This window comes from Charadrius vociferus, unplaced genomic scaffold, assembly GCF_000708025.1.
Source record: "Charadrius vociferus isolate BGI_N301 unplaced genomic scaffold, ASM70802v2 scaffold356, whole genome shotgun sequence".
Classification (NCBI taxonomy): Eukaryota; Metazoa; Chordata; class Aves; order Charadriiformes; family Charadriidae; genus Charadrius; species Charadrius vociferus.
This window is the reverse complement of record NW_009648717.1, coordinates 1,801,608-1,827,475: the sequence shown is the minus strand read 5'-3', so window position 1 is coordinate 1,827,475 and position 25,868 is coordinate 1,801,608. Positions and strand designations below refer to the sequence as shown.

Here is a 25,868-nt window from a genome sequence, read left to right as displayed (position 1 = left end):
CCCTTCTTCCACCTGAGCTTTTTCAGAAGGTCCCTGCTCAGCCATGCAGGTCTCCTTCTCCCCTTGACCGATTTCTTTCTCTTTGGGATGCACCTATCCTGAGCTTGGAGGAAGTGATGCTTAAATAGCAGCCAGCTCTCTTGAGCCCCCTTACCCTCTAGAGCCCTCTCCCGTGGGATTTGTTCAAGCAATTCCTTGAAGCGATCAGAGTTAGCCCTCCTGAAGTTTAAGGTTTCAACCCTACTTGTCATTTTGTGTATACTGCACTTAATCCTGAACTCTATCTTCTCATGATCACTGCAGCCCAGTCTGCCCCCAACCATAACATCCTCCACCAGTCCCTCTTTGTTTGTCAGTACTAGGTCCAGTAGTACACCTCTCCTTGTGGTCTCCTCCACCACCTGAGTCAAAAAGTTATCATCAGTGCACTGGAGGAACCTCCTGGACTGTACATGCCCAGTTGTGTGGCTTTTCCAGCAGATATCAGAGTAGTTGAAGTCCCCCATGAGAATCAAGGCCTGTGATTGTGAGGCGATTCTCACCTATCTGTAGAAGGTCTCATCGACTTCCCCATCCCGATCAGGTGGCCTGTAATAAGACACCCACAACAGTGTCTCTCATATTACCCTGCCCCTTAATCCTTACCCACAACCTCTCAACTTGCTCTTCATCTGCTCCCAGGGAGAGCTCGATACATTCCAGTTGCTCTCTCACATAAAGTTGCTCTCTCACATATTTGGCCCTAGACATATACTTAAAAATTAACAGATGCTTATCATCACTCATATGCCATCTGCCAGCAGTCACATTAATCTCCAGGAATGCTCCCTGGCCTAAATGCTGGCTCCCCTGGAAAGCTAGTGGTTATTTCATCTAACTTAGACATCAAAGCTTCATTGCCTGGATTCCATAAGCAAGGTTGAGGCAGGTGCCCTAGGGAACATATGGTCTACATAACTTCAGCCACAGTGTCTTTGTATTTCCCAATTCATACATAGAGAAAAATTTGCATCACTTACCAATTACTCAAAAATTGTAGTAAGTATAAGACCTCAGCCTGTCTCCTTGCTTACAGCTTTACTTGAGTACCATGAATTGACAGATAAAGGGTATGTCATCTTCTGCACAGCTCCTCTAAGATTCAGAACTTTGTAAACCAGGTAACATTGATTCCACAAAAGAGCAGGACACGACCCAAAAAAGCTTAAATTGATGTGTGTCTTCCTTCCCTACATGACAAATTTCATCCCCTTAGGCCAAGACCATACATTCTGACCAGCAAAGCTCCATTCATTAGAAGCGCTATTTCCATTCCTGGCTCTGATGAGTACAAGCACACAATTCTACTCTCTGCTTTGTGTGCCAGTGTTCATGTTTCCCCTGGTTCTCAGTGATTAGGAAGACTGAGCCACACAAATACACAGAGATATAAATCTGCACACGCACGAAGATAATTTACATCCCTTTCAACTCCTTAAGGCAGACCAACAGCACACACTATGAACTGTACAGAAGGAAATGCCTTGAACATAGATCTATATGATCATTCGTGCACACAGTCTCTCACTTCTATTACAGTCCTCATCCTCAGCCGTGAAACGCCTGCAATGGCAACAAGTCAAGTGCCAAGTTTCATCCAAATTCATTATCCCAGTATAAGTTTGGATATAGAAAGACCCAATCATGGCAGACTTTTTTTTTTTTTTTTTTTTACTCAGTAGTTGACATTAGGCAACTGCAAATTTTTCTTGAAATAACTCTGAAACTAACACATTGACAGTAACACTATTTGGGGATATCCAAATGTTCTACATCACTCAGCTGCACATGCAATGCAGAGCAGCAAGTGATCTTTTTGTGACCCCCAGCAACTACGGGTCAAATCTAATATGCATCACAATGGCTGGCAAATAGTACTGAGAACAGAAAGCAGCAGGCAATGGTTCTCCTCCTGACTCCAGAGTGAAGAATTTGCATCCCTGACGCTAGCAGGGGAAGGTGAAATTAATTACATGACCTACCCAGAGTGATAACAATTTCTTGTAGCGTCTAACACTTCAGTATATTCAGTCTATCTGATAGATCAGTTACTTACTCTAATAATCCTCCCTTGCACACTAGGAATCCTGAAAACTGCAACTGGTTTGTGCGTCTCGCACTAGCTCTGCCAAAGCAACTCTTTGTTCATTTGAGATATCACTAGTCCCTTTTCACAAAACCTCTACTTTAGCCTCTCCAAGGTAAGCTGAGGTCACATAAACAGGAATAAATCTTCCAATGTCATTTTGACTCATACTGGGTTACAAGGCCAGGAGGCAAAATTGCTATTTACGCAGAGCAAAGCTCTCCTGGCCAGGCTGGAAAGAGGTATTTCTTCTTTATAAAATCATCCTCCGGTTCCTCTTTATTGTTAGGGTCCTTCTACATCACATTACAAAAGTGAAGAAATTCCATCACACGTACATTAGTGTCAGCATTGAAGTGATTGTGTAAACTTTACCCTCCACACACATTTCAGATTAACGTCACATAACCAACCCCTGCATGCAATCCCCGAAACATACTGCCTTTGAAATACTGTTAAAATGATATGACGGCTTTCAAAAACATGGTCAGGCTTGTCTGTCCAAATGGCAGACTTTAAGACCCAGGCAGTAAAAACAGGCATAACACATTCAAAACAAGTTGTGTTATAAGAGATTATATTATTAGCCCATGGTCTGCATTCATCTCAAATGTTTCACCTCAGTTTCATCAAACATACAGGAAGGGCAATAGGGTGTAAGAAGTAGCTGATGTCTTTGGGATGTAGTATTCCTAGGCTGATGAAACAAACAGCCAAACAGAATTGACACAAATAATTTAATAGCTATTGCAGGGACCGGCAATTTTGATACTGCTTCAAATTCTAATAAACTGGCGTTTCTTTACATAGTAACGCCTATTAGCCAGGTTCTCTCACTTCCTTTCAGTCAATAAAATTACTTTACAGACAAAAGCATCAAAAGTGACACCCCGAAATTCAAACTCATATTTCAACTCAGCAAAGTCTCCTTAGCCAAGGCTTTGTTAAGATGATTCCTGACCACACCTCCAGCTTCCCTGGGCTGTGCAGGTATTCTTCCAGGCAGGGACACCCACAGGTTCTGCAGAATAAGCCATTGTCCCCTCAGCCTAGACAGAGAAGCTGCTGCTAGCTGTTTTTAAAACTCTTCTTAAACAGCACAAACCAGTTTGCATTACATAGCCAAATATGTCTGATCGCCATCCTAAACCAGTAGCCTGGCTATGCAATGGGTCACAATGCCGGGCTGAGGCTACAGCAGGCCACAGATCCCCTAACTAGGGGGTGTTCACATGTCAGCAGGACCTAAATGGCAGGGGTTTTCCCCCATCACATGAGGGAACAAGAGAAGAGTGAGCAGCTTTCCTTCACTCCCACCCTGCTTCTATTGATCCTCAATAGTCGAAGTCTAGGGATTAAAAAAAACTCTTGCCTTGCCCTCCTCCTTTTTTCCCCCTAGTCTCTTCTAAATGAGGAAAATATGGGAGTAGTGAGAATGGCTGCAAATTCTGCGAAACACTTTACGGCTTCACATGCATTGGAAGAGATGAAAACAGAAAGAAAAATGAAGTGAGCATTCAGTGGCCATTTGTGCTTCCTCAGAGGTTCATGTCAGGGCAGCACTAGGCAGACATGAGATAATCCCCCTGTTAGTAAACTGTTTTTGAGTTGACAACACTCCCTGGCCCAGTAACAATGGGCTCAGCTGATGTTAAGGTGCACCTGTATCCCCAGGGCACATGGATGTACTGGGGGGCCTGTTTACCAGCAGCCTCATTCAATTATCCTGCCAAGATCTGGGAGGCACGAGAACACAACAGCTCCATTTTAACAGTGGTTTAACAGTGCTGTGTTCTGGCAGCCTCTGCAGCCCCTTCCGGTTCCTATTTACCTCATCTTACCCCAGAGGATAGGAAGTCCCCTTACTCACAGCTCAAGGATGAGGACCACATCCGTCTTGTTCTCATAGATGTCATGCAACTTGATGATGTTGGCATGCAGAATCTGCTGCAGAATAGTAACCTCCCGTTCAATTTCCTCACGTCTCACTCCACGACGGCTGGCCCGACTCTGACGTTTTTTAATGAACTTAGCAGCATACTCCACACCAGTGCTTTTTTCTCGACATTTCTTCACTATAGCAAACTGGCCACTGCGAGGAAAAGAAGATAACAAAAATTGTCTTCAAGCTTCCATATAATCACAGCTTCCCAAATAAGCCATTCACATACAAAGCTTGATCCTCAACCCCTGAGCAACGCTGCTAACCATACAAGCTTGTTCTTGGTACAATAGTGCAGACTGTCAGAATACTGCAGTTAAAGTCGCTAGAGCATAACAAGGCAGCCTCCTGCTGTGTCTGAAATGTAACAAAACCAAGCAGTGTCTGACAAGAAGGGAGGACAGCTGGTACAATCTCTAAAAAACAGTTCATGTTTAAATGAATAAGATCTGTCTCAAAAGGTTCAAATTACCACTCCTTCACTGGGTAATGCTTAAGGCATTCATGTCTGCAACACACCACTGGATGTTCTGAAAAGACAGGCATGCATTAAAGTATTTCCCTTAAGAATAATCTCTCAGAAAAGAACTCAAAGGATTGATAACTCTTTGGAAATGTAGAACTGGCCTCCAGTAACCAATTTTCAAATAAAAGAATGGTTTATTCATATTTCTGCCCTTCACTTGATAATGTAGCTGTAAATGTAACTAGAGTAAGTGCAGCTTTCTCACCGCGCTTCAAGGATAAAGAATTTCCCGCTGTACCAAATAGTAAAGTGTCTGCATTAAAGTTTAAAAGGCACACAGCTGTCACTTGCCAATAAAATTTTCCCCACCGTGGCTCCTAAAGTAAGATATTCCAGTCCAACTGTAATATTTCCTCCTTATCTCCTAAGAGGGAAACACTTGGAGGCCAGATGATTAACCCAAATGATAGAAACCATGCAGGTTGCAGCCTTGTATCAGTGGTGGGAACCTTGCAAGATAAGACACTCGTTACTGACTCGTCAATAGGAAAGTAGGGGACCCTGCTTTGTTCTTCTTTGTGTGAGTTTTTCTTTCTTCTTCATGCTCGAAAGGCACTGTTTGAACTCAGAGAAGGCACCGTCTCCACAGAATTGATGTTCCCTCCTTCTCAGTTGTCCTCTGAAAAACAACTGTAATCAAGCTGAGAGATGTCTTATCAAAATTAAGAAAGGTGCCCTGCAGCCAAAGCGGGATTTGAGTAATACAAATTCTACATAAGGCAAGAATGTGGAATGAAACAGTGATTATTCAGAGGATCCTTTTGCTCATCCCATTTGGAAGGGACAAGGACAACTGTGTTGTATCTTAGAAATGCCTAATCACACTAAAATCCTCACAGATCTACAAACAAGGAAATTAAATCATAAGCTAGTACCATGTGTTTGCATTTAGTCTACACAGGACATGTTAAGAGAGCTACTTCTACTTTACAAAAATTAAGGGAAAAGGATGGTCTGCAGTTAAAGTACTGGGGGATTTGAGCAATCTGAATTCTGCCATAAACATACTGCATACCGTTTGCAATTCACTTTTGCGCCATCAGCAAAACAGGAGACTTACTTTCTTCAACACAGTATGCCTATGGATATTGGTACACTACTTAGCACGAAGGTGTCTATCTCAGTTTGCTGCTACTGTAACAGAAATACTAAGAACAACCGGTGCTGTGCCATGCAGTGTAATAGGCTCTTGTCCAAAGTGACTCCGAAAAGAAGACAAAAAATGGCACTTAAAAAGAAACATATTTCTTTGCATGAAGGATCACTTGGCAGATTTAAACAAACACCTGTAGCTTCTTAGGTTTGATTTAAATTTGTAATACTTAAATTACGCAAAAAATAGTGGGCATATAGATTTAAATATACATTAACTTCTTAGGTGATTAATGAAGATACCTAAATACTTGTTAGTCTGAAGTTATATGAAGCTTGTATGGCTTTAGGTTTCATCACAAACTCTAAATTTCAACTAGTCTTTACTAATATCAAGTTAAGATAAATATTTTTCACAGAATTTATGCAAAGTTGTCTTGCTTGGAAACAAACACTCTCCAATTCTCAAGTTTTCCTTAGATCTTAAAAAAACGAAACTCAAAACCTGACAGGTTTAAAACAAGAAAGCCTAGGTTAAAGCACAAAAAGCATTGATGTTAATTCTTTCAAACAAAACTGATGCAGACGCACTGCTCTCCTTGCTTAAGCACCTCCAGCTCAAGTAACAATGAGGTGTAAGAACATTTGGTCTTGACATAAATTTAAGTCTGACCAGACATAAATGAGGTCAGTCCATTCCAGTCTGGATGAGTTTCATTCACTTACTGCTCTTTCATTGCTCAATTGGAAGCCCAGCATTTTCACCGATTCAGTGATTTCAATAACTTTCATAACAAAGTATTAAAATAAACTACAGTCATTGTTAAACAAATACATATGTTCTGATGAACCTTCTTGTACCTAATGGTATTTCAGAATTTTTTATTATGTTACCTTTCCATAACTATTAGTGCAGACCTGGACATAATGATGTGTAAAGTACATAATAAAATGGGACGCTGAATTCGAGCTGACGGAAAACAAGGAGCTAGCGGGGAAGTGGTGTAGCAGCAAGAACAACTGTCAAGGAAAATTACTCTAGTCGCAGCATTTGGAGATTGCGACTGATAAGTCTGACAGCAGGCTGCTGCTGACATGTCTTGGAGCAGTATCTCTGCAATAAAATCTACAAGAGCATGAATGGAAGGAATAGTTGACTACTTTTGTTTGGACACCAGTTAAATGACCTCATAGCCTACCTGCGATTTCAAGTAGCAACAACACTTTGTTACCATCCTAAACACCCTCTGCCAGAAACTGTAAGCTGAGGGTAACTTGTTATTTATTTTTCGATTGCTAGATTATCGGAGGGATTTATCAAACTCCCTTTTGACAAAGGGAAAGAAAAACGGAACACCACAGAATCCACCTTGCGAATAGGCCACGTATGTACTGTTTCAAACGCTACCATGCTGGTGAAGTGCACCAGATTGCTGCAGAATTGAGAATTGGATAAGGTCATGCACTTCAATCTTCTTTGTTTAAGTGCACAATGCATCTTGTGATAACAGTGAGATGAAAAACTGGCAAGCTGCAAAGACAGAATAGGACTTCAGTTAAACAAAGTTTGGCTAAAACTACCTCTTCATGGAAGCTGCCTTTTGTTTTTACAACTTGGTATCAAAAGGGGAAAGGGGTGGGTTAGCAAGAAGAGGCTGTTGGCCAACATCTGCAGAATCTCGGTGGTTCAAAGGCAAGGAACCCCAGCTCAAATCCATGCTCCACCCTATTCATAATAACTGGAACGAAAAACATGGAAACTTCAAGACTACCATGTGTACTCCATATCCTACCAAGCATTCCTTAGTCAGGAAAGGCCCAGGTGTTATCAATGAATATTTGATAGAACCACACTTTTGCAAAAAACCCCAAATAATAAAAAATATTTCACTGCATTTCCACCAAGGAGCAGAAAAAAATTTTAAACTTCTAGGAAGCTATACGGCCAGGAAGCCACAGTCAACTAACAAATAAGGCAGGGAAGCCTCTGAGAACAGTGCACTCCAATAGTTACCCTTGCCTGACGTGTAAAACCTAACAGGTACGCAAGATCCTACCACCACAAGAACCACCTTACCCAAGCCTTTGTCTTGTCACATTCAGAAGTCTCTGCTCATGTCCAACTACTTTACAAACAGACCAAACAAGACAGCGAGCTCCTTTTTATACCCAAGAGCAGCCCCGTTCTCCCCTGCCACAACGTACTGTATGTCTGAGATCTCACTCTGCAAAACCTGGCAGGTCTCCAGTCCCGGAATACACGTTTAGTATCAGGTATTTCCTTAGCCAGGGCATTATACCCAGACTTACAAGGAAAAGACTCATCTTACAGACAACCTTAACCTTTAGCTACTGTGATTTTATCAGCCAGGATCACTTTATAAAAATCACAAACACACTCATTAAGTGCAACCCCCCCATGACTACACTGTAGAAGCACTGAGCTGTTACTGTTTTCAGTATTATTGTATCCTTCAGTGGCTTGGTAAATGAGACATGCAAGTACAGTTGGAACTTCAATTATGCAGCATAGACAGCAATTATATTCAGAACCTTATAATTATATAATGTACTTAGTACTTCATTAACAGAGACAGCTGGTTGGAGTCTGTCTTAAACCTCAAAATGCAAAGATATTAAAAATTAAGGCTGTCACTTGGTGCTCGATTGATCTCAAAAGCTAGCACTCCATGGCAGAGGCAGCCTCTCATTTCAAGGGGTTCAAACAATGCCAGACAGCCTGAAGTACTTCTTTGGATTTCTATATGTATCATAGACACTTCTCAGGAGAGAGGTAGGAACGGATTGGACAAGTGTAGTTATCCCTTTAGGAATAATCAATCACAAATGGAATTGAGACTGCAGCCATTTGTCAAATCCATTAATTCATTCATATTTCTGCCTTCCGATTTTATCATTAGGTGCAAACTTTAGAGAACTTAAGAGAATGACATTCCTGCTACAAAATCCCCAAACTTGCCTTAAAAATTCTGCTAAAAGAGTTCGTTCTGTAATGCTGAGATCTGTTTGTGTAAGACATCCTGAGTTTCATGGGGTTTTTTGTTTGTTTGTTCATTTTTTTGCAAGACGTATCTTGTTTGGTTTAGACTTTCTAAAGAGACATGATACTAATGTTGCTGTGTTTGCTTCCTTGAATTTTCTCTGGGGACACAAATTCTGTCAGCAAAGTTCAGGGAGAAAAATATTATGAGTGCCGATTATGGGAATGAACACAGTCACTTTTACATTTAAAAAGTCCAGTGATACTGTGGATTTTGTACATTTTTGTTTACTTAAAAGCTTACAAAAATAATAATGACACAACATAGGAATTCCTGTCTTCTGCTTTTACATACTTACAGTCTGGGACAATTGTTCATCACAATACCCGTTCCCTTGTAACCTATTTCCCCCTACATGTGTACCCGTTAACACACACTCTACCTGCTCCTGTCCCAGTCCTTACACCATTTCCTTTATCCCTTAAAAAGCAGGCTTTTGCAGACAGTCTTTACTGAGACAGTTTGTGACTGAATAAAAGAGGTTGCAAGCTACAGGATAAAATAGAAATACACGATTTCTTAGCTTAGGACACTTAAGACATTTACAATATAATTACCCACGATACTGTTCCTAACCCACACTTACCCATTTCCCTACTCGCTGCAGAGCACATTTGCTTTGCCCATGCTTGTTCCTGAATTCCCAGGGTCTTTAATAAAGCATCACAGGGTAATGCTAAAGTATTTTCTGACCACCTTAAAGGCTGCCACTGGTGTATCTCTCTGCACAAGTAGCCCAATGCTTTAATCAGGCACCGGTACGCTGAAGCACACTAAGAGAAGAACTAAAGGCTGGAGAAGGGACAGGCAGGAAGAGAAGTCTTTGAACAAGTGTTAAAGATACAGCATATTGCTCTACTTTTCTACCAGACACAATGAATAGTTCATGTGGAGGCCTGTGCAGCTATGAAAAAAAAAGACGGTGTCTCACCAGTATTTCACAATCAGTGTCACACACACTTTGGATTTCTTGTTAACTACAGAGCTTATGAAGTCAAGGACCAAGACAACAGCATTTCTGTGACTCCTAATACATCTGTGTTCAGCACATAAGAATCAAACAGCATCAGCTTCCCAAAACTTTTGATCAAGGCTAGGAAAAAAGTAGAAGAAAGGAAAGTATGTCTCTCTAACACTTGAGTTGACAGCACTGAGAAATTAAGCCATTTACTTAATTTCACATGGGGAGTCTGTGGCTGATCTTAGACTTCAAACTAAATTTCACAGCTCAAATGTCCAAATTTCAGCCAAATGACTTCGCAAAAAATCATGTTTTTTAGTATATCACCGAAATGAAAATGACTTGGATCATAAACAGCGGTATTTGCAACACACACAAGATAAGCTCTGGGGCAACCACTTCCTAATTTTTTATTTTTTATTTAAAGAAATGAAGTTTGTTCCCTTTCAGAAATATTTTGGACAGCTGTACAACAGCCTTGTCACAGATTCAACATAGACTGTCCTTAATTGTGGTAACAGCTCAAGAGTATAAACAATAGCAGCTGCAATCTGTCAGTTATAATATAATTAGGTACAACATCAAATCTGTCCGTCATTAATAAGGGAATTTATCCTAGCAATGAAGACACCCTATTATTCACACTGCTACTATCATCTTGATTTGTCACTGAGTAAGAACACAGAGACAATATTACTAGAAGGTTTTGCAGTCTATTTTCAGAAGCATGCTCTAGAGGAGCACAAGTTCGGCTTATTTATTTGTTGTGCATTTCAGGAGAGGATGTGGAAAGGATGTGGGTAAGAGAGAAACTGGACAATCCAGAATAACAGGATAACTGCTCGTGCTTTTTTCAAAGTTTAATTTTAATACTGGTTCTGAAGCATAACGCTCTAGGGCAGAATTTGACTCGAGAGCATTACAGGAGTGCAGCCTGCCAGTTTTGAATGCCTCAATGCATAACAGTGGCATTGCTATGGAGCATTAGAATAAAGAGAGCCTTTAAGCAACTGTTTGTGTAGGTATGGGTTTACACAAGTCTTCCTCTGATGTTCCAGAAACACCACATCCCTGAGTAGCTGTCATGAAAAGCTGAAATATGTAAACAAAATAGTGAGGTGACAGTACAGGTTACCTGACTCCAGTCAGGCTCTCTGAGGTCAGAGTGGGGAGAAACCAGGAAGCTGATTCTGTCTGTCATTTGAGAAGAGCAAACCATTTCTTCCCCAAAGACCAAACATATGTTCCCTTTCTGCACATTCAGTCTATTTCTTTATGTTCTGTCTGTATTCATCTTAATTTCATTCATCAAAGAATTCTAAAAAAGAGGATTGCTATTATTATTTTTTGGTAGTTATTAAACTTGAAATTCCCATAAAATAGATGATACATTAGAACATGTTGACAGATACACTTTACACTGAAATATGTTTTCAAGGAGCTCTTTGAAAAGTAAGTGAACCTGGCAAAGACAGTGCTCTGGCATTCTGCCAGTCAAGAGGTGACACTCAATTCCCTGGATAAGCCTGGACAATTTACTTTGGAACAGATTTGCAAGGGATTTTAGGCAGCAACCTCCCACTGACTTTAACAGTAATTAGGTTCCTACACCCTTGAAGGAAAATAATACCTTAGTCTTTCTGTACTTAATTTCCCAAAGTCTGTAAAATGCAGGTAATGCTACTGGAAAAAATGAAATAAAATTATAAAGGGTAAGCATAGAGCTAAACCTACAAATTAATCTCTTGTCTGTAAACATCATTAGAATTGCAATTATTCACATTTTTATTCACTAGGTGTTCCTGCATAAGAATACACGACTAGAAAGGAAACTAAAATAAAACCAAACAGCATCTCAATCAGTCTTTTAACTGCCTAGATTCATGTGCAGGCTATCGCGAATGCAAGACAGTTTAACCCTTCTTTGCACAGAGGAAACTCAGTTGGGGATCTGAGCATTTAGTTGGGATTCCTTTTGTTTCCACCTTGGGAGGTGTTTGTTTGAGGCTGGAGTTTCCAAAGAGAAGCTGCTCGGCTCAGCAATGGCAGCAGCATACGGCCAGGCTGTTGGGAGAGTGCAATTACAGCCTAATGCACAGAGTAAAACACAGCAATACTTTTTCCACAGTTTTTTTTTTTTGTTTTTTTTTTTTTTGTTTTTTTTTAACTTGAATGGTGCCATAAATATCTATTATTCTTTTGGTTTTTTGATGTTGGTTTTGACTTACAGCAAGTGTAGGGGGGTGAAAATTAAAAAAAAAAAGTGAAGGGACCTTTTCATTGGAGAACAGAAAACAGCAATTTGAAGTACAAGCAGCCACAGCAGTATGAACATGGTAATACTGACATCAACATATTTGCTATTGCTGCACCACACAAAAAAGTTTGTTAAACCAGGGTGGACACAAGCAAATGCTTTGAAGGGAAGTGGAGGTGACCTTCCATTCCCCTTGATCTTCTCCCCCCTTCACATGGTTTGTTGTTGCTTATTATGTTTTAACAAGGTTACAGCGAGCTCTTCCTAGCCTACTTCGGCTCTTGCTCAGATGCTGGCTTCTCTCAAGATTGAAGCTGAGTTAAAGAAACTATGGTTGGTATGCCAGCCAGCTGGTTTGAATAGCATAATTACATTCCTGACAATGTAAGGGCCTTGAAGGAAACTCCTCCCAGCAGAAGTCTCAAAGCCATACAATGTAGGAAGACAACAAAACTCAAGCCTGATTACAATTCAGGATTAGATTAGTTACTGGGAAGGTAAAAGATCCACTGGAGAACTTTCACATTTTTGAGCAATCCTGTTTAAACTGCTTCCTCTCCACATACCGAGGAAAACAGAAACATCCAGGTGCTGAGCTCAGCTTGGTCAGAACATGGGGCTGCCTCAAGGCATGTCACTTCATCCATCCACCTTACTGGCAATACCATGAAAACAGCAGTTGTATCCATGAGATAGAACTTGATGGTTCTGAATCATGTTTACATCAAATCACAGACACACAATTCTGATTTAAGATGATTTTCTACAGGGACTACGATAAAGGTTTCAGTCTTACAGCATCCTTCTCCACTACCCAAAACATGCTCTATGTATCTAAAAGCAAGATACGGGGCACAACAACATGCACAAGATCAGAAAAAACAACAGCCTCCTATAGGAAGTTCGTTACAGGAAAACTGAAAATAAGAGCTTTCACAATATAAGAAGGTTTTAACAGTTCGAAACAAACCCATGAATTTAATAGCCATCATTTTTTCTTTCCATTTAAGACATTCACTTGTGGGAACGCGAGCCTAAAAGGGTTTATTTGCTATTACAAACCCTACCCCAAACAAAAACAAATGATGTAATTCACATACATGGTTGCCTGGGCTTAGGAAGTCAAAACACAGCTTAGAGATCTAATTTTAGGTTTACTAGACTTTGCAAAGTTTGCCAGTCATTGGCTCTCTTTCTCTAATTGGATGATAAATTATGTTTGGTCTCTTGACAGCAAAAAAAAAAAAAGACACCCTATCCAGTGTCTTATACTCTTTGAGCTCTGAGTCAAAATGATATCTTTAACCCTGAAAACAATTTTATGTTTACTGACAGCAATCCCTTATTTTAGAGCCTATATCATAAGCCAAGTCAGCTTCACTTTCTGTTCACATCACATTGTCCTTTCTCCAGTGAATGAGCTTACAGCATCTGTTGCTTTCATTTAGCATAAACTACAGTTAGAGGTGAGTAAAAATCAAAAAAATATTATGAAATCATCATGTGTACATTCCTAAGTTAATATACATAATTATAATGACAGATAATAGTGTCTAGCTAACCTGAATGCAGGACTTCTCTAGATTGAAGAGGCTTGATTATTTAGTTTCAGCAAAGAAGGGTCATTTATTCTCACTTACAACAATTGGTTTTGTATCAAGTTTTCTTCATCGTGCCTTTTTGCCACTATTAAATTCAGATTGGTCTTAAGTGGCGATCTCAAGCTTAGAAAGCCCGCATCTTATTACTTTTCCATCTTTTTCACTCCTATTTCTTTTTCTTGGAAAAACTACATGAATAATTTTATCCTTTCATGGCTGCGTTTTCGTTGACTTTCAAAGCAAAGCCCTTGAGAATTCTTGCTGAATGCCTTTCTTAAAAAAAACCCTCAAGCCTGAAAAAGCTGTTTTCCTCTCAAATTTAAGTGATCAGAGCAATTGCACTACTGCATGTAATTTTATCAAGCTCTCCTCCCTCTTTCTCTACGCTTCAGAGATGACTTATGCTAGTTGTAATTGCACTGGCATGCTCTTCCCAGCAGAGAGGCCAGAAGTCTGTTGGTAACTTTTTCTACAGTGGATTTGTATGCTCTCCGCTCATTTATGAAACATAGCTCAACCAAAGGCCATTCAAGGTTCACGCATATGCATGAAAATACTTTCCTGGAAGCCTTTTTTTTGGAAGGCTGTGGTCACAGCCATAAAGAACTGGAAGCCTTCCGTAACTGGGCTATAGCAAGAATTTGCAGTATGTTTTATCTTTTATGGACTTTTTTTTTTTTTTTTAGACTAAACCAGGATTTGTTAACAGCAGAAATTTAATCTAAGCAGTGAAAAAATAGTATGTTCAACAGAACAGCACAGTATATACAAACAAACTAGAGTAGATAGCTGAAACAACAAAACAGAAATCCTTGCATGGCAAGGTCACTGAAAGGAAAGTATCTCACTGTTTCCATAAGACTTTATGGAATGACACTAAAAACCCAAAAATCTTAATCTGTTAAATACTCTGCTGACACCTGTTATAACTTCATAAAAAGCTTTAAAAATAAAATTGTCACAAATGTCACTGTACTTCCTGTTTAAGCTGCAAGTAAAAAGCGAGTTTTGGTTTGTTTGGGTTCCCCCCCCCCAAAAAAAAAAAAAAAAAAATTGAAAACAAAGTGGCTACCTCTCCTAAAGCAACCACACAGAACCTAAACTGTGGCAGCTGCCAGATTATGACAGAATGATCTAAAACTTTTTTTAATAGAGTACTTAACAGGAATTTTGCTTGGCTACTAAAAAGTAGATAAATTCTTCACATGTGTGAAAGATACAGAAGTAAATCCAATTCACAATATACTCTGACTCTCTTTTTAACCTTTCACACAAGATTATCATAGAAATCTCACTAACTTACCACAGCCCTGTGATACAGACTGGCAGAAAGTTTTTATGATATGAGAAATAACTAACATGACTTCATTTCAGGCTCACTAAGTGCCCAAGCAGTGTCAGGGTGACTTCTAACCAAACCAGTTAATGTTATAGAGATAAGTACCACAATACCACTACTCTAACAATATACTAATTTTTAAACCTAATGAGATGTACTATTTTATACAGAAAGAGGGGGGAAAAAAAAAATCAGCTGCCACTTTCAAATACACTGGTGTTTTCACTCATTTTTTACTAACTGATTGTATAGTACTCAAGAATACAGTGACTTTACAGGGTAAGTTTCAATATTGATGACAGGGAAGTGCTGAGCACCTTTGGCCATATACTGTCTCCGATAATGTCACTGTCTGGGACCTTTCATCCACATCTCTTTACAGCTGATGCAAAGGTAACCAACACGTCCTGGCACACACACGCACGATGTCTGCGTTCACTGCCAGAGAACAGTCAGAACAGTAGAGGAATATGGACTCAAACAGAAGGATCTGGTTTTACTGGAATAAGTAGAGAGCGAATAAACCATTTGAAATTCAAACCAAGATGTAATAAATCTAATGTTTCTGAAAGATGCTATGAATTATTACAGGCTATCAGTAAAATAACGTGTTATCTGTATTGCAGCCAATTAATGCCTTAAACACCATTTTGGGTGATTCGTCCTGAGTCACAAGAAACTGTGCCACCTACTGAATCATCACCAGCATCTCCTGAAGCTGTTAAATGTTTTTGGAAACTTCCCAATCATGCAATGACAAGCAATGTGGCCGTTATCAGTTCCTGAGGTTGGAGGAGCAGAGTCTGCAGTGATACAGCACAAGCCCAGCAATTCTGGCAAGTTCCTGATAGCCTGGCAAGCATTTTATGTAATCTGAAGCTCAAGAATAAAATGCATATGATAAAAAATTTTCCCCACTTATCACACTTAGCTTTTAGATTGAATATCAACTCTTGAAGTGGTAATGAACAGAGTCCAGAGACCTAGGGAAGGTCAAAGCTGACTCATGCTCAGCAGGTTAGCAGGAATAGCTGATTTGATAAGCTGTTCCTTCTGCTATGTGGAGCAACACCAGTGCATACGTAATACGCATGCAGAAGGTTAGCACACTGTACTTTTGCGTTTAAAGGTCCAAATCCAGCTAGATATGGACTGAATGGAATATACCTGGGAGCAGATGAATTGTAAGAGGGTAGCAGTGTTAGGGTTAAATGATTTTTCTCCTTTCCCATGTATGAAAGGGTTCGAAATCATGCTGACATTTAAATCAAGATTTTAGGAAATTATCTGTAAAGCCAAATCCACAAAAGATTGCTGAAACTGCCATTTCACTGCTCCTTGTGGATTCTTCTGGTCTGCCAACATGAGAGGTGGAAGTTATCTCCTTATCTTATTTAATCTTTACTGTATTGAAGTAAACAATCTCCTCCAGCAGCAGGACAGTACAGAAGCTACATTATTTGTTCCCCCACTCTTCCTACATCGGAAACAGAGAGATCAATAGAAATTGTCTCTTTGTAAGGATTATAGATCCACAAAACTCAGATATTGAGGTTAACTACTCTCTCACAAAAGCTGTAGATTCTGTAGAAAGTAAAGATTACAAGTCCTGGCTTTAAGGTACACGGTCAATCACTTAAGGTCTAATCGAATCTGCACTGGCTGCCCAAAACAGGCCAGTGACTCTGACACAAGCTACTAAACAGAACAAGTCTAGCTATTGCAGTGATTTTATAGATCTCTCCTCACCAAAGCATCACTGCGCATCATGCTCAGCTATTACAACAGGTTTTTCACTCCAGTTCAAAACCGCTGATGTAGTTTTAACAATGATTAATAGATGTCACCTGAGCTAAATTAAGCTTGACCATCAGACAAGTATCTGCAAGCCCCATTCTGCGCAAGACGGTAATAATTTGTCCAATGTTTTATCATTGTTAGTTCAGTGGTGAGCTGCACTGTGTTTATTTTATGTGTATTGTTACTCATAGGTAACATTTTTCATTTCAAAAGCATGGAATGAGTACCATACAGAGTCTATTTTCTCAGCTGTTCAAATTTCCATTTGCTTTCTACTGCAATGCAAAGTGGAAAAAAATAGTTTTATTTTTACAGAAATGGCAAAGCAAAGACTGGGATTAGGCTTAATATTCAGTGGTTGGAGTCATTGCTGAATTTGAGCTTTCTGAGCACTACTACTGGGGTCACTCAGCTTTGAAAGCTCATACTTTCAAAGCCAGATATGGACTGAGGAAGTACACTGAGATCACTTCCATCATCAAGAGGGATACTGGTAATAAGGAATTCACTTGATAAAAAATGCATTACTAAGTAAGGCCAACGCCAGTTCTAAATAACCAAGGCCAGTTCTTCTCAGTTACTGTATGTAGAGCAGCTTTGTTATTAGAAAAACAAAACAAAACAAAACAAAACCTCCCACTATTTTCTCTGCACTTTCTGTAACAAATCAAAGATTTTGGAAACAGTTGAAAGAACGCTGAAAACTAGCAGGGAAATCTGGTTTAAAATGAAAAAGCTAAGATAGCTCACTCTGCTAGAAAGAATAAAAACATCCAAAAATATTGACTGTATCACCCAGCCGATTACAGTCATAGTGACAGTGACCAAGTACTGGATGCCAAAAAAGTTTAAACAGAAGATTCAACATACATCAAACACATGATGTACAAGATTTTTGTAACACAAAGTATTAAGAGCTTGTTAGTGCTCAATAATTAAACTTACATTTTGCATCAAAAGCAAAGACTTGCTTTGTGTGTGTTGTAGGAACAAATAATCCAAGCTTATTCTTCCAAATGTAAAGAACTAATTCAAAGTACAAATTCATCTAAGAACAGAGTTAAGGTTCACGTCTGAGAAAGTGCAATACTGAATGATTTCTATAGCTAGAAAAAAAAAAAAAATATCCTGGTATGAATATACTGTGTGATGTGTGTTAAGGGTAAATTTCCTAGCTGCAATCACACCCCTCGGTTTACCAGGGAGAGTCCACCTAGCTGGGTGACACGACTTTTTATCATAGATTTTCAAGCTCCTCCTCTACAAAGAATACCTCAGTTATCTCTGCTTTTTGTTTTCATTACGTAAATAAATATTTACTAGTTACACTGTCAGAGCAGTGATTATGTGCCAGGCCCCAAGGTCCCATTACCACTGGTAATATGTTGCATTCGCTGTCCTTTTAAGCTTCACCCAGAAAAAAAGGTTTCACCTGTCTCAGTGAACGGAGCTGATCCTCCACACACACGGCAGGGAGGAGGCAGGAACTTGTATCCGGACAAGGACTATAGGAGGAATGACAGACCATTGATGAAAGATCTAGTTTGGCTTCACTTATGAAACCACACCCCAGGTCAGCAGGGGCCGAGAAACTGGAGGCTGGATTATGCCCAAACTGATCCAGTGAAGTCACCACGATTACCTTTTGCATTAAGGCATAGACTGAATCATCTGAAATTTCTTCCTGGTCTGGTTACACAAAATGCAAAAGGAAACAACTTCAACCACAGTGAACGCATAATACACACACCTGTTTTGTTCTTTAGCAGAGGGGGCATGTACAACATGACTTTGCTGAACTACAGTTATACCAAGAAATGAAGTATCTTATTCAAAAAGGAAAAAAATCCAGCAATCCCTTTGAAGTCTAGAGAGTCAATCAAAATTCCATGTATTCAAAAATCCCATCAGAACATGAAACACTGTCATGTTGAAGCAGGAAACAAATAATTACTCAGAAGTGGCCTGAAAGGAAAAATGACCATGAAAAAAAACCAGAAACGTCCATTACACCAAATACATATATTTTGTTCATCCATGTGACAAAAAAGAGCTACTACATGTGATAAACGAGTTTCCCTGAACCCCCCCGCCCCCTAAACTTAACAATGAAGTCTTGGAGTTCAACAAATCCTAAAAGGTTTTAAAACCAACCTAGATCATTCAGGGCAAGGAGGGGAAGTCAGGAGGAATAACTACTTGCTCACCAAAATGACCCTTCATTTAATCAGTGACACGAAGTACCATTGCTTCTCTCCTACTGTTCACTGGACATCTGTAAATTCAAGCAGCAGTAGAGAAATGAACAGCCACAGAAACTTGGGAGGTTTTTTTTCTATATTATGAACAACTTTTTCTACAGTGTTGATTTCACTAACCCAGCAACCTCAATGCTAAAAATATACATATTTAGAGACAATTCATACCCCTGAGAGTTTAGACTCCAAATAAGAAAGCAATAGGGCAGCTGGACACTCATCAGTCTTCAATGTCTCTGCAGAGACTAAAATGCAGAAGACGAGGTAATAAACCCAGTGTAACTATAAAAAAAAACCAACCGAGAAACATGAGGAAAGCAACTAGGAAGTGATATTTAAGCATATACACAGAAAATTCCTCAAATTGAAACGCAAACCATCCTAACATGCAGAAAAATATCACAGCCTTGCTGTAAAATTAATTTCCACAGTCTAAACCCGACCCACTCATATTTATCTCACCTTTTGTATTAACCAGACATTAACTTGGACTTCTGAGAACTCTGTAGGCATAGGACCCCACCGAAACCAGCCATCTCAGTACTCCAGTTTCCACAACTTCAGCAAGACCTGCTTGTTTTTCTTGTCAGAAGAAAAGCTCTTACAATTTTAAAGACATGCTCAGCTGCCTTCCTCAGAGGCCGCCACGCTGTATCACCAACACACTGTATTTCCCAACAGAGAGAATTTCAAATTAGCAAGCGAACAAAATGCTTTTCCTGTTTCTTATGCACACTGAAAGATGTAGTTTTGATTTCCTACAAAGATCAGTTCATCAGACTATGCATCTTGTATCCACACAAGATCTCCTAGCTTTGCAGAAAACACAGCAAAGCCAGACAAAAGCTGGAGAAAGGCAAGGCTAGAGATGAGCATAGCTCCCAGTTACTGAGACAGGCCAGAAAGTGGAATGGCAGGCGGTAAGGCTGGCACACATCGTGGAGGAAGGTAGAGCCCCTTCCCTACAGTGAAAGGGTAATAAGGAAGGAAAAGGGGAGACTACCTTACCCAGAAACACCACTGCAAGGTTTGCCTCTGTTAAGCACGATCTAAGTCCTTGTACGCTGCAGAGAGCTGAGCTGCAGTGAGCAGGACACTGTCTTGGGACACTGCAGTGCCATTCCCGCACCACCCAGCAGGAACATGCTTTCTCAATGTCATGAAACACTTCCGGACAAGCTCCACGACACTTCCTACCCTCAGCCCCGACTTGATGTGTAACAGTGACACTGCCCAGAAGGCACAAATGTCAACAGCTCTCTCTCTACAGCCTGGCTAGCAACACCTTTGGGTAACAGATTAATGACTCTGTGGTACAACCTTTTATGAATTACACTGCACACCTCAAATTCTAGCACTCTCTATGCGCCTACCACCACCGTCAGTGTTTGCTCATACAACTGGAAAAGGCTCCTGCAGGTTTGTACAAGAACTCCTTTTGTCCAGCTAACCCGAACTACCCATCCACATCACAAGTCCTGAAATGTTTTGTTAAAAGGCTCTCCAGTGAGCTTAACTGCCGCCACTTTCCTGGGAACTACTCCACTAGCTCAGCAGGCCAGTTCTTCCTTCTCTTGGCCTGCTTTGGCCTCGATTTAAGAGTTCCCATTCTTGGTTGTCTATCACTGCCAGCTCCCTTCCCAAAAGAACCAGTGGTTATTTGACCTGCTGCACATTCCCAAGAAGTCAAGTCAGCCTTCACTTCCTCACATTTTTCAAGAAGTGTTTCCATTGCTTTGGCATGCCATTAGAGTGATCTGCTACAAACATTCCTGCAAATGGCTCATGCCAGGATCGTCCTCAAAACAGGCAAGACTGTTTCTTACAAAGTTTATTAAAATAAATGGTAAAGGATGCAGTTTGCCATTACTTGAATAAAAGTGACATTTGGCAACATAAACTCATATTTGAGGAGGGATACATTTAGAAAACATTCTATGGAGAATAATTTTTTGAAGTATCTGGTTTTGATCAACATCTCAGACACAGAAAGAAACTGAATCTGCCAGAAAGTCTGATGTCTTCAAAGAGTGATAGCATTAAATGCCTGGGAAGACTGTATGAAGTACTCCCAGATCACACAATCTACTGCCCTTGGGGGAAGGGGAAAGAGAAGAGAATCTTCTAATATCTCTGCAGGCACCGATTACTTTATACCACATTGCTTGCTACCTCTTCTAGACTTCCAGACTAACTAATATAACTGAGGACTTTTTAAATAAATATCCCTATAACATATTTCTCTTCCATTAAGTTTTCTAAACTCTTCCCTTCTCTTGTCATAAATTTTGAAAAACAAACAAAAAAAAATAGTATTTCAATATTCTAGCCATAAGCTGTATTATAGATCTCAAAAGTTGGGTGTTTTTTTAATTTTAAAATGTTGAAATTTGCTAAATTCACTCTAGAGGCTCCTCCTCTTTTTAGGATCCCTTTCAGCTATTGCTAGAGAAGCTCAGCACCCACAGACTTCACACTTACAAACCAACTGATATTATCTTGCCGGAAGTAACTTTAAATGCACATATATGATAATAAACTATTGCACTCATTCAGCATAGGCCATGCTAAGCTTCTCAAGCATAGCTGCTAGAATGAACAAGTCCATCAGCAACTTCTTTTCTCTAATGCCACATGCCCGACTTCTTGTTCCCTGTATGTACCCTGTGGAGAAGTTGAGCAACAGAGGTGTAAACCTAAGGTTAATATTTGAAAGACTGAGGGAATGTTGGAGCGAGGCAGCTACGTACAGCACACAGCTGCAGCTATGGAAAACCTGCTCCCCCTTTCTGCAAAGAGTCTTCCCTCGCACCATTGCCTGGACACAGGAGACAACTGCATTTCCAGCATCCTGCGAGTTGCTGCTAGCTCAGCAGTGATTCTGAGAATGATCTGGTTGAGGAGTCCACAAATGTGCCGTTTGCAGGGTTTTATACAGCTGGATCTGAAGAGCCTTTGCTGCAGCTTCATTCAATACCGCAAAATGACAGGAAGGGTCTAATTTCATCACCAGACCAGATACATCTAAGCCTTGCAAAGGAGCACTTGCAGTATATAAGCGCCTCCTTTCCTAAGTGCTGTGCAAAGAATTTCAGATAAACAGGTGCAGGCTCTGTCTGTGAAATCCTGTATTTTAACTTCTGACTGAGTCTGAGCTAAAACAAGCATTAGGCCTGTATTAATGACTACTTTTGTTCTCAAGAAATCACAAACTCAGTCAGGAGGACATGAACAAGACAGACACTTCACAGATGTTGTTTGAAAACCTTTGTTTTGTAAGGGATTTTGTGGCCAGAATGACAATAAATGAATCCTTTCACCTGCCTGTACCTGTCAGCAGTTAACAGCTTCTTGCAAACATACTGAACTAATAAAAGGCACCTCCATGTTCTAACAGCATCAGTCAGCTCTGGAAAAAATTCTTGTGTTTCAGTCACCACTACCTGTCTAGTGTGTTATTTTTATTCTAACAAAGCAAGATATCATTTGTCCCTGGCCCTACTCAGTAGTTACTGCTCAGAGATATAGAGGCATGATAACCCAGTGACACTCCACATATAGCACACAGTTGAAACACGAGGTTTGCAGAGCTCCTCGCAAAGTCTGAAAGTGAAAATACACTGACAAAGACAGTGTGACATTATGTTGCCACATGGGCATGTGTAAAGTATCACAACGTGGACACATTCAGAGTAAGGGAGCTAATTCCAATCTCGCTGCCCTCCTCTCACAATTTACAATTGCAGGGCTTTCCCTGAAAAATCATAACAAACAGCAGAGGTCTGCTTGTTACAATTTGTCTATTTCCTTCAGATCTTTCAGGGAACATTTTTGCTTACAGACCCCAGTACCAAGTAAACTCGGATTTCTCCGCTACGAGAAGTGTTACACATGAAATGCTGGGAACCAGAGCACGGTTTTGTAGTAGAGTTTAATAGCCCTCTGTCATGTGAGGATGGCACCTCCTCATGTATACACCTACCCCTTCTTCTGGCTTATCTAGAAAAGGTCTTTCTTGCAGAGAATACATCCATTAAAAAAGGCCACAATTTCAGATTCCATGTCCGAGTGTAGACTGCTCTAAACCCAGCCCATCACCTGACACGTAGCGAGTACCGGCTCCATGGCATAAGCCTGGGACCAGCCTTGTTTCTAGGACACGCAGCCAGGAAAGGAGGAGGGCTGCTGTGACCATGCAAGCCTTTACCAGCCTGAGGCCTCTCAAGCAGGTTAAACAGCAAGGACCAGCTTTCACCAGGTTCTTTCAGCTACACTTCTCCATTCAAAAGGCCTAATAACAATCATCGGCTTGAAGAGGAAAGTTACATTCATCATCTCAAAAGACACTGGATTTCCAAATCCAATTCAGGAACCAAAGTAAAAATACGCTACTCAGTTTCCAGTTTCTCATTTTAGCAGTTTGACTGGTACAGTACATACTAGGGCCTCCAGGGTTAAAAAAAGCACACCTTTAAACCCTGCATACACACATTGAATTTCTTTACTGCTCACTGGTGTCATATTTTCACTTCCAGGCTGATGTTCTCAGGACCAGTCAATACTCAAAAGTAAGCAGCTACAGAAAATTTAATAGTTGAGGCCTTCATGAGAGGGAAGGGAATGAAAAAAAAAAAACAACAAACGAACCAAGCCCCAAAAAACATCTCCCCTTAAGAGAAATCTTCTCAACAACTCTGAAGATGAAATAGCTGGGAATGGAGAAAAAAAAAAAAGATTTGGCAGGGAAACAACTTCAACTTAAGTGTTTTAATGTAACTAAATTATTGGCCCTTGAAAAAGGGTAATTGCACATACACAGTCGTTTATCAAAACCAACTGCCAGACATTGGGAAAGAAGCCAACATGTGTATAGCCCTAATTTAGCTATTTGCATATTAAAAAGAAAATCACTGCAGGGTTGGACACTGAGTGGAAACCAGCTCTCCTCACCCAGAGCACTGTATGATGCTAAGTCACTGGGGGAGCCCTGTGCCATCCAGCTCACAAACCCAGCAGAGTGTTTAAGCAGGTGCTTATGGTTGAGCATGATAATAGCCCATTAACTCCACCTCCAATTAATACCTGCAGATAAGCCTTTATAGATTAAAAGCTATATACATGTATTAACCAGTCCAGACGAAACTTTGACAGGTAAATCTTTTCAGTGTTTAGAGCCAGTTGAAAACAACAGTGCTGTGCAGCACTGTTCAAAACAGCAGGTCAGATTAGAGGGCTGTAGCTATGACGACAGCACCATGGGTTCCTGTTTCCTAGCTGGTTCAGAGAATGGACAGGTGAACTCAGTCTAAAGCAGACACAGATGACACCTACCTACAAAAGACAACGTAAATATACCTTTTGTTGTCATAGTTGTAAGAAAAGAAACAGGAAAAATAGTTTGCACACCTAATTTAAAAAAAAACCCACCACAAATCCAAAGTGCAGTTTTTCTAAAGGGATGTGTTTCTGTTGTATATTGCAATGGATTTAGGCCATCGTGCACAGTCATTGTTTTAAGATGTGGCAAATATCCTCATGTGTCAGCTTTTGGAATAGTGTGGTGTCATCAATACAAACTTACCTTCCCAGCTCTTCCCCGATTTCATAAATGTCTTCCACCTTCTGTTGCTTGAACAAAGCCATATTTGGACTTTTCATTGATGCACAGAGATGATGCAACTGGAATAGTAAGGAAGAATGACATTCATTACAATCTTCCAACAGGCAAAGAATCAGTAAAACACACTTCTGGTATAGTCACTTTGAATCCACTGCAGCTCATTCGTGGCCAAAGTTACCACTGATCAATAAAAAGAATTAATTTAGCAGTCTCAGCCAAATAGTGAGGGTCCAAACCGAGAAAGAGGTGACCACCTATAAGTGAAGAGGGTTCTTGCCCCTCACTGATGTATCTGAGCACACACTTAATTAGAAGCACAGAACACACTTTGAAACATAAATGTGATGCAAGTAAAACAACTAATTAATAATCTGACAAACTTGCGGACAATGAAGCCTCCACACTACACTAATGAGAGCTAGCATGAGAACGGGCATTACAGGCTGCTTCATTAAAGTGTCAGCAGGCAGACCACAAACTAAGGAGACCGCAAGGCAAGAGCTTCCTTTGTCTCATGTCAGGCAGTATTTCTGAAGCACGTAGGCAGGACAGCAAATGGAAATCTGAATTACTGCTGCAAAAAGGCACTGTGATTCCATCTACAGTTTTTAGCACATCTTTCATCACACACTAGATGCTTTAAACGAGAAAAACATGAGCAGCATTTGTTGCATGCATTACTCTGTGTAACTGTGAAATTTGTTTCCTGAACATAATCCTTTGAATTGATAAGCTCTGTAAGGTCTGGAAAGACAAGCCTCACATTGTTGGATTTGAAGATCTGGAGGTGTGTTATGCTGTGCTGCTTTTGGAAGAAAAGATGATCAGAGACCACATTATTCCTCAGGATACACCCATGGATTTTAACACAATAACCAGCCAACCAGTGTGCGACACGTTTGGTGTTTCCTGTGTAGATAAACACTGGCATTATCCCCAGTGGCCCAAACAACATCCACTACTTAGATCAGAACGTGTAAAGTAGCTGTAAGGCCTCTAGCATCACAATAAAATCTAACTACCTTGAGCCATGCAGCTATTCTCACACATCTCTAGGCTTCAGCAGCGTATCAGTACTTCCCAAGGTAATGTATATTTTCTTACGAATCCCAGATGCTGCTTGTTTCAGATGCACTGGGGACTTCCAGGTCCTATATTTCTATCCAGCTCCTGCATGTTTTTAAATAGCAGTCTATCTGACTGTGGCACACTGTGAAGCGTATTTCACAAGCAAACAAAGCTCTATTTTGACCCTGTAGAAATAAGCTCAATTCAATGTTGCAAG

General features: G+C 40.2%; 1 protein-coding gene across 2 annotated transcripts in view; it reads right to left on the bottom strand.

Annotated features, from left to right (window-relative positions):
- DAPK2 (death-associated protein kinase 2) overlaps nucleotides 1–24,621 on the bottom strand; it is a 48,830-nt gene extending 24,209 nt beyond the window's left edge. For both annotated transcript variants that reach the window (XM_009886686.1, XM_009886685.1), the window contains exons 1-2: nucleotides 24,545–24,621; nucleotides 3,996–4,217 (exon numbers count right to left, since the gene is read on the bottom strand). In XM_009886686.1, coding sequence (XP_009884988.1) covers nucleotides 3,996–4,217; nucleotides 24,545–24,621 — 299 coding nt within the window. The remainder of the gene's footprint in view (nucleotides 1–3,995; nucleotides 4,218–24,544) is intronic.
- Nucleotides 24,622–25,868: the final 1,247 nt, after the last annotated feature.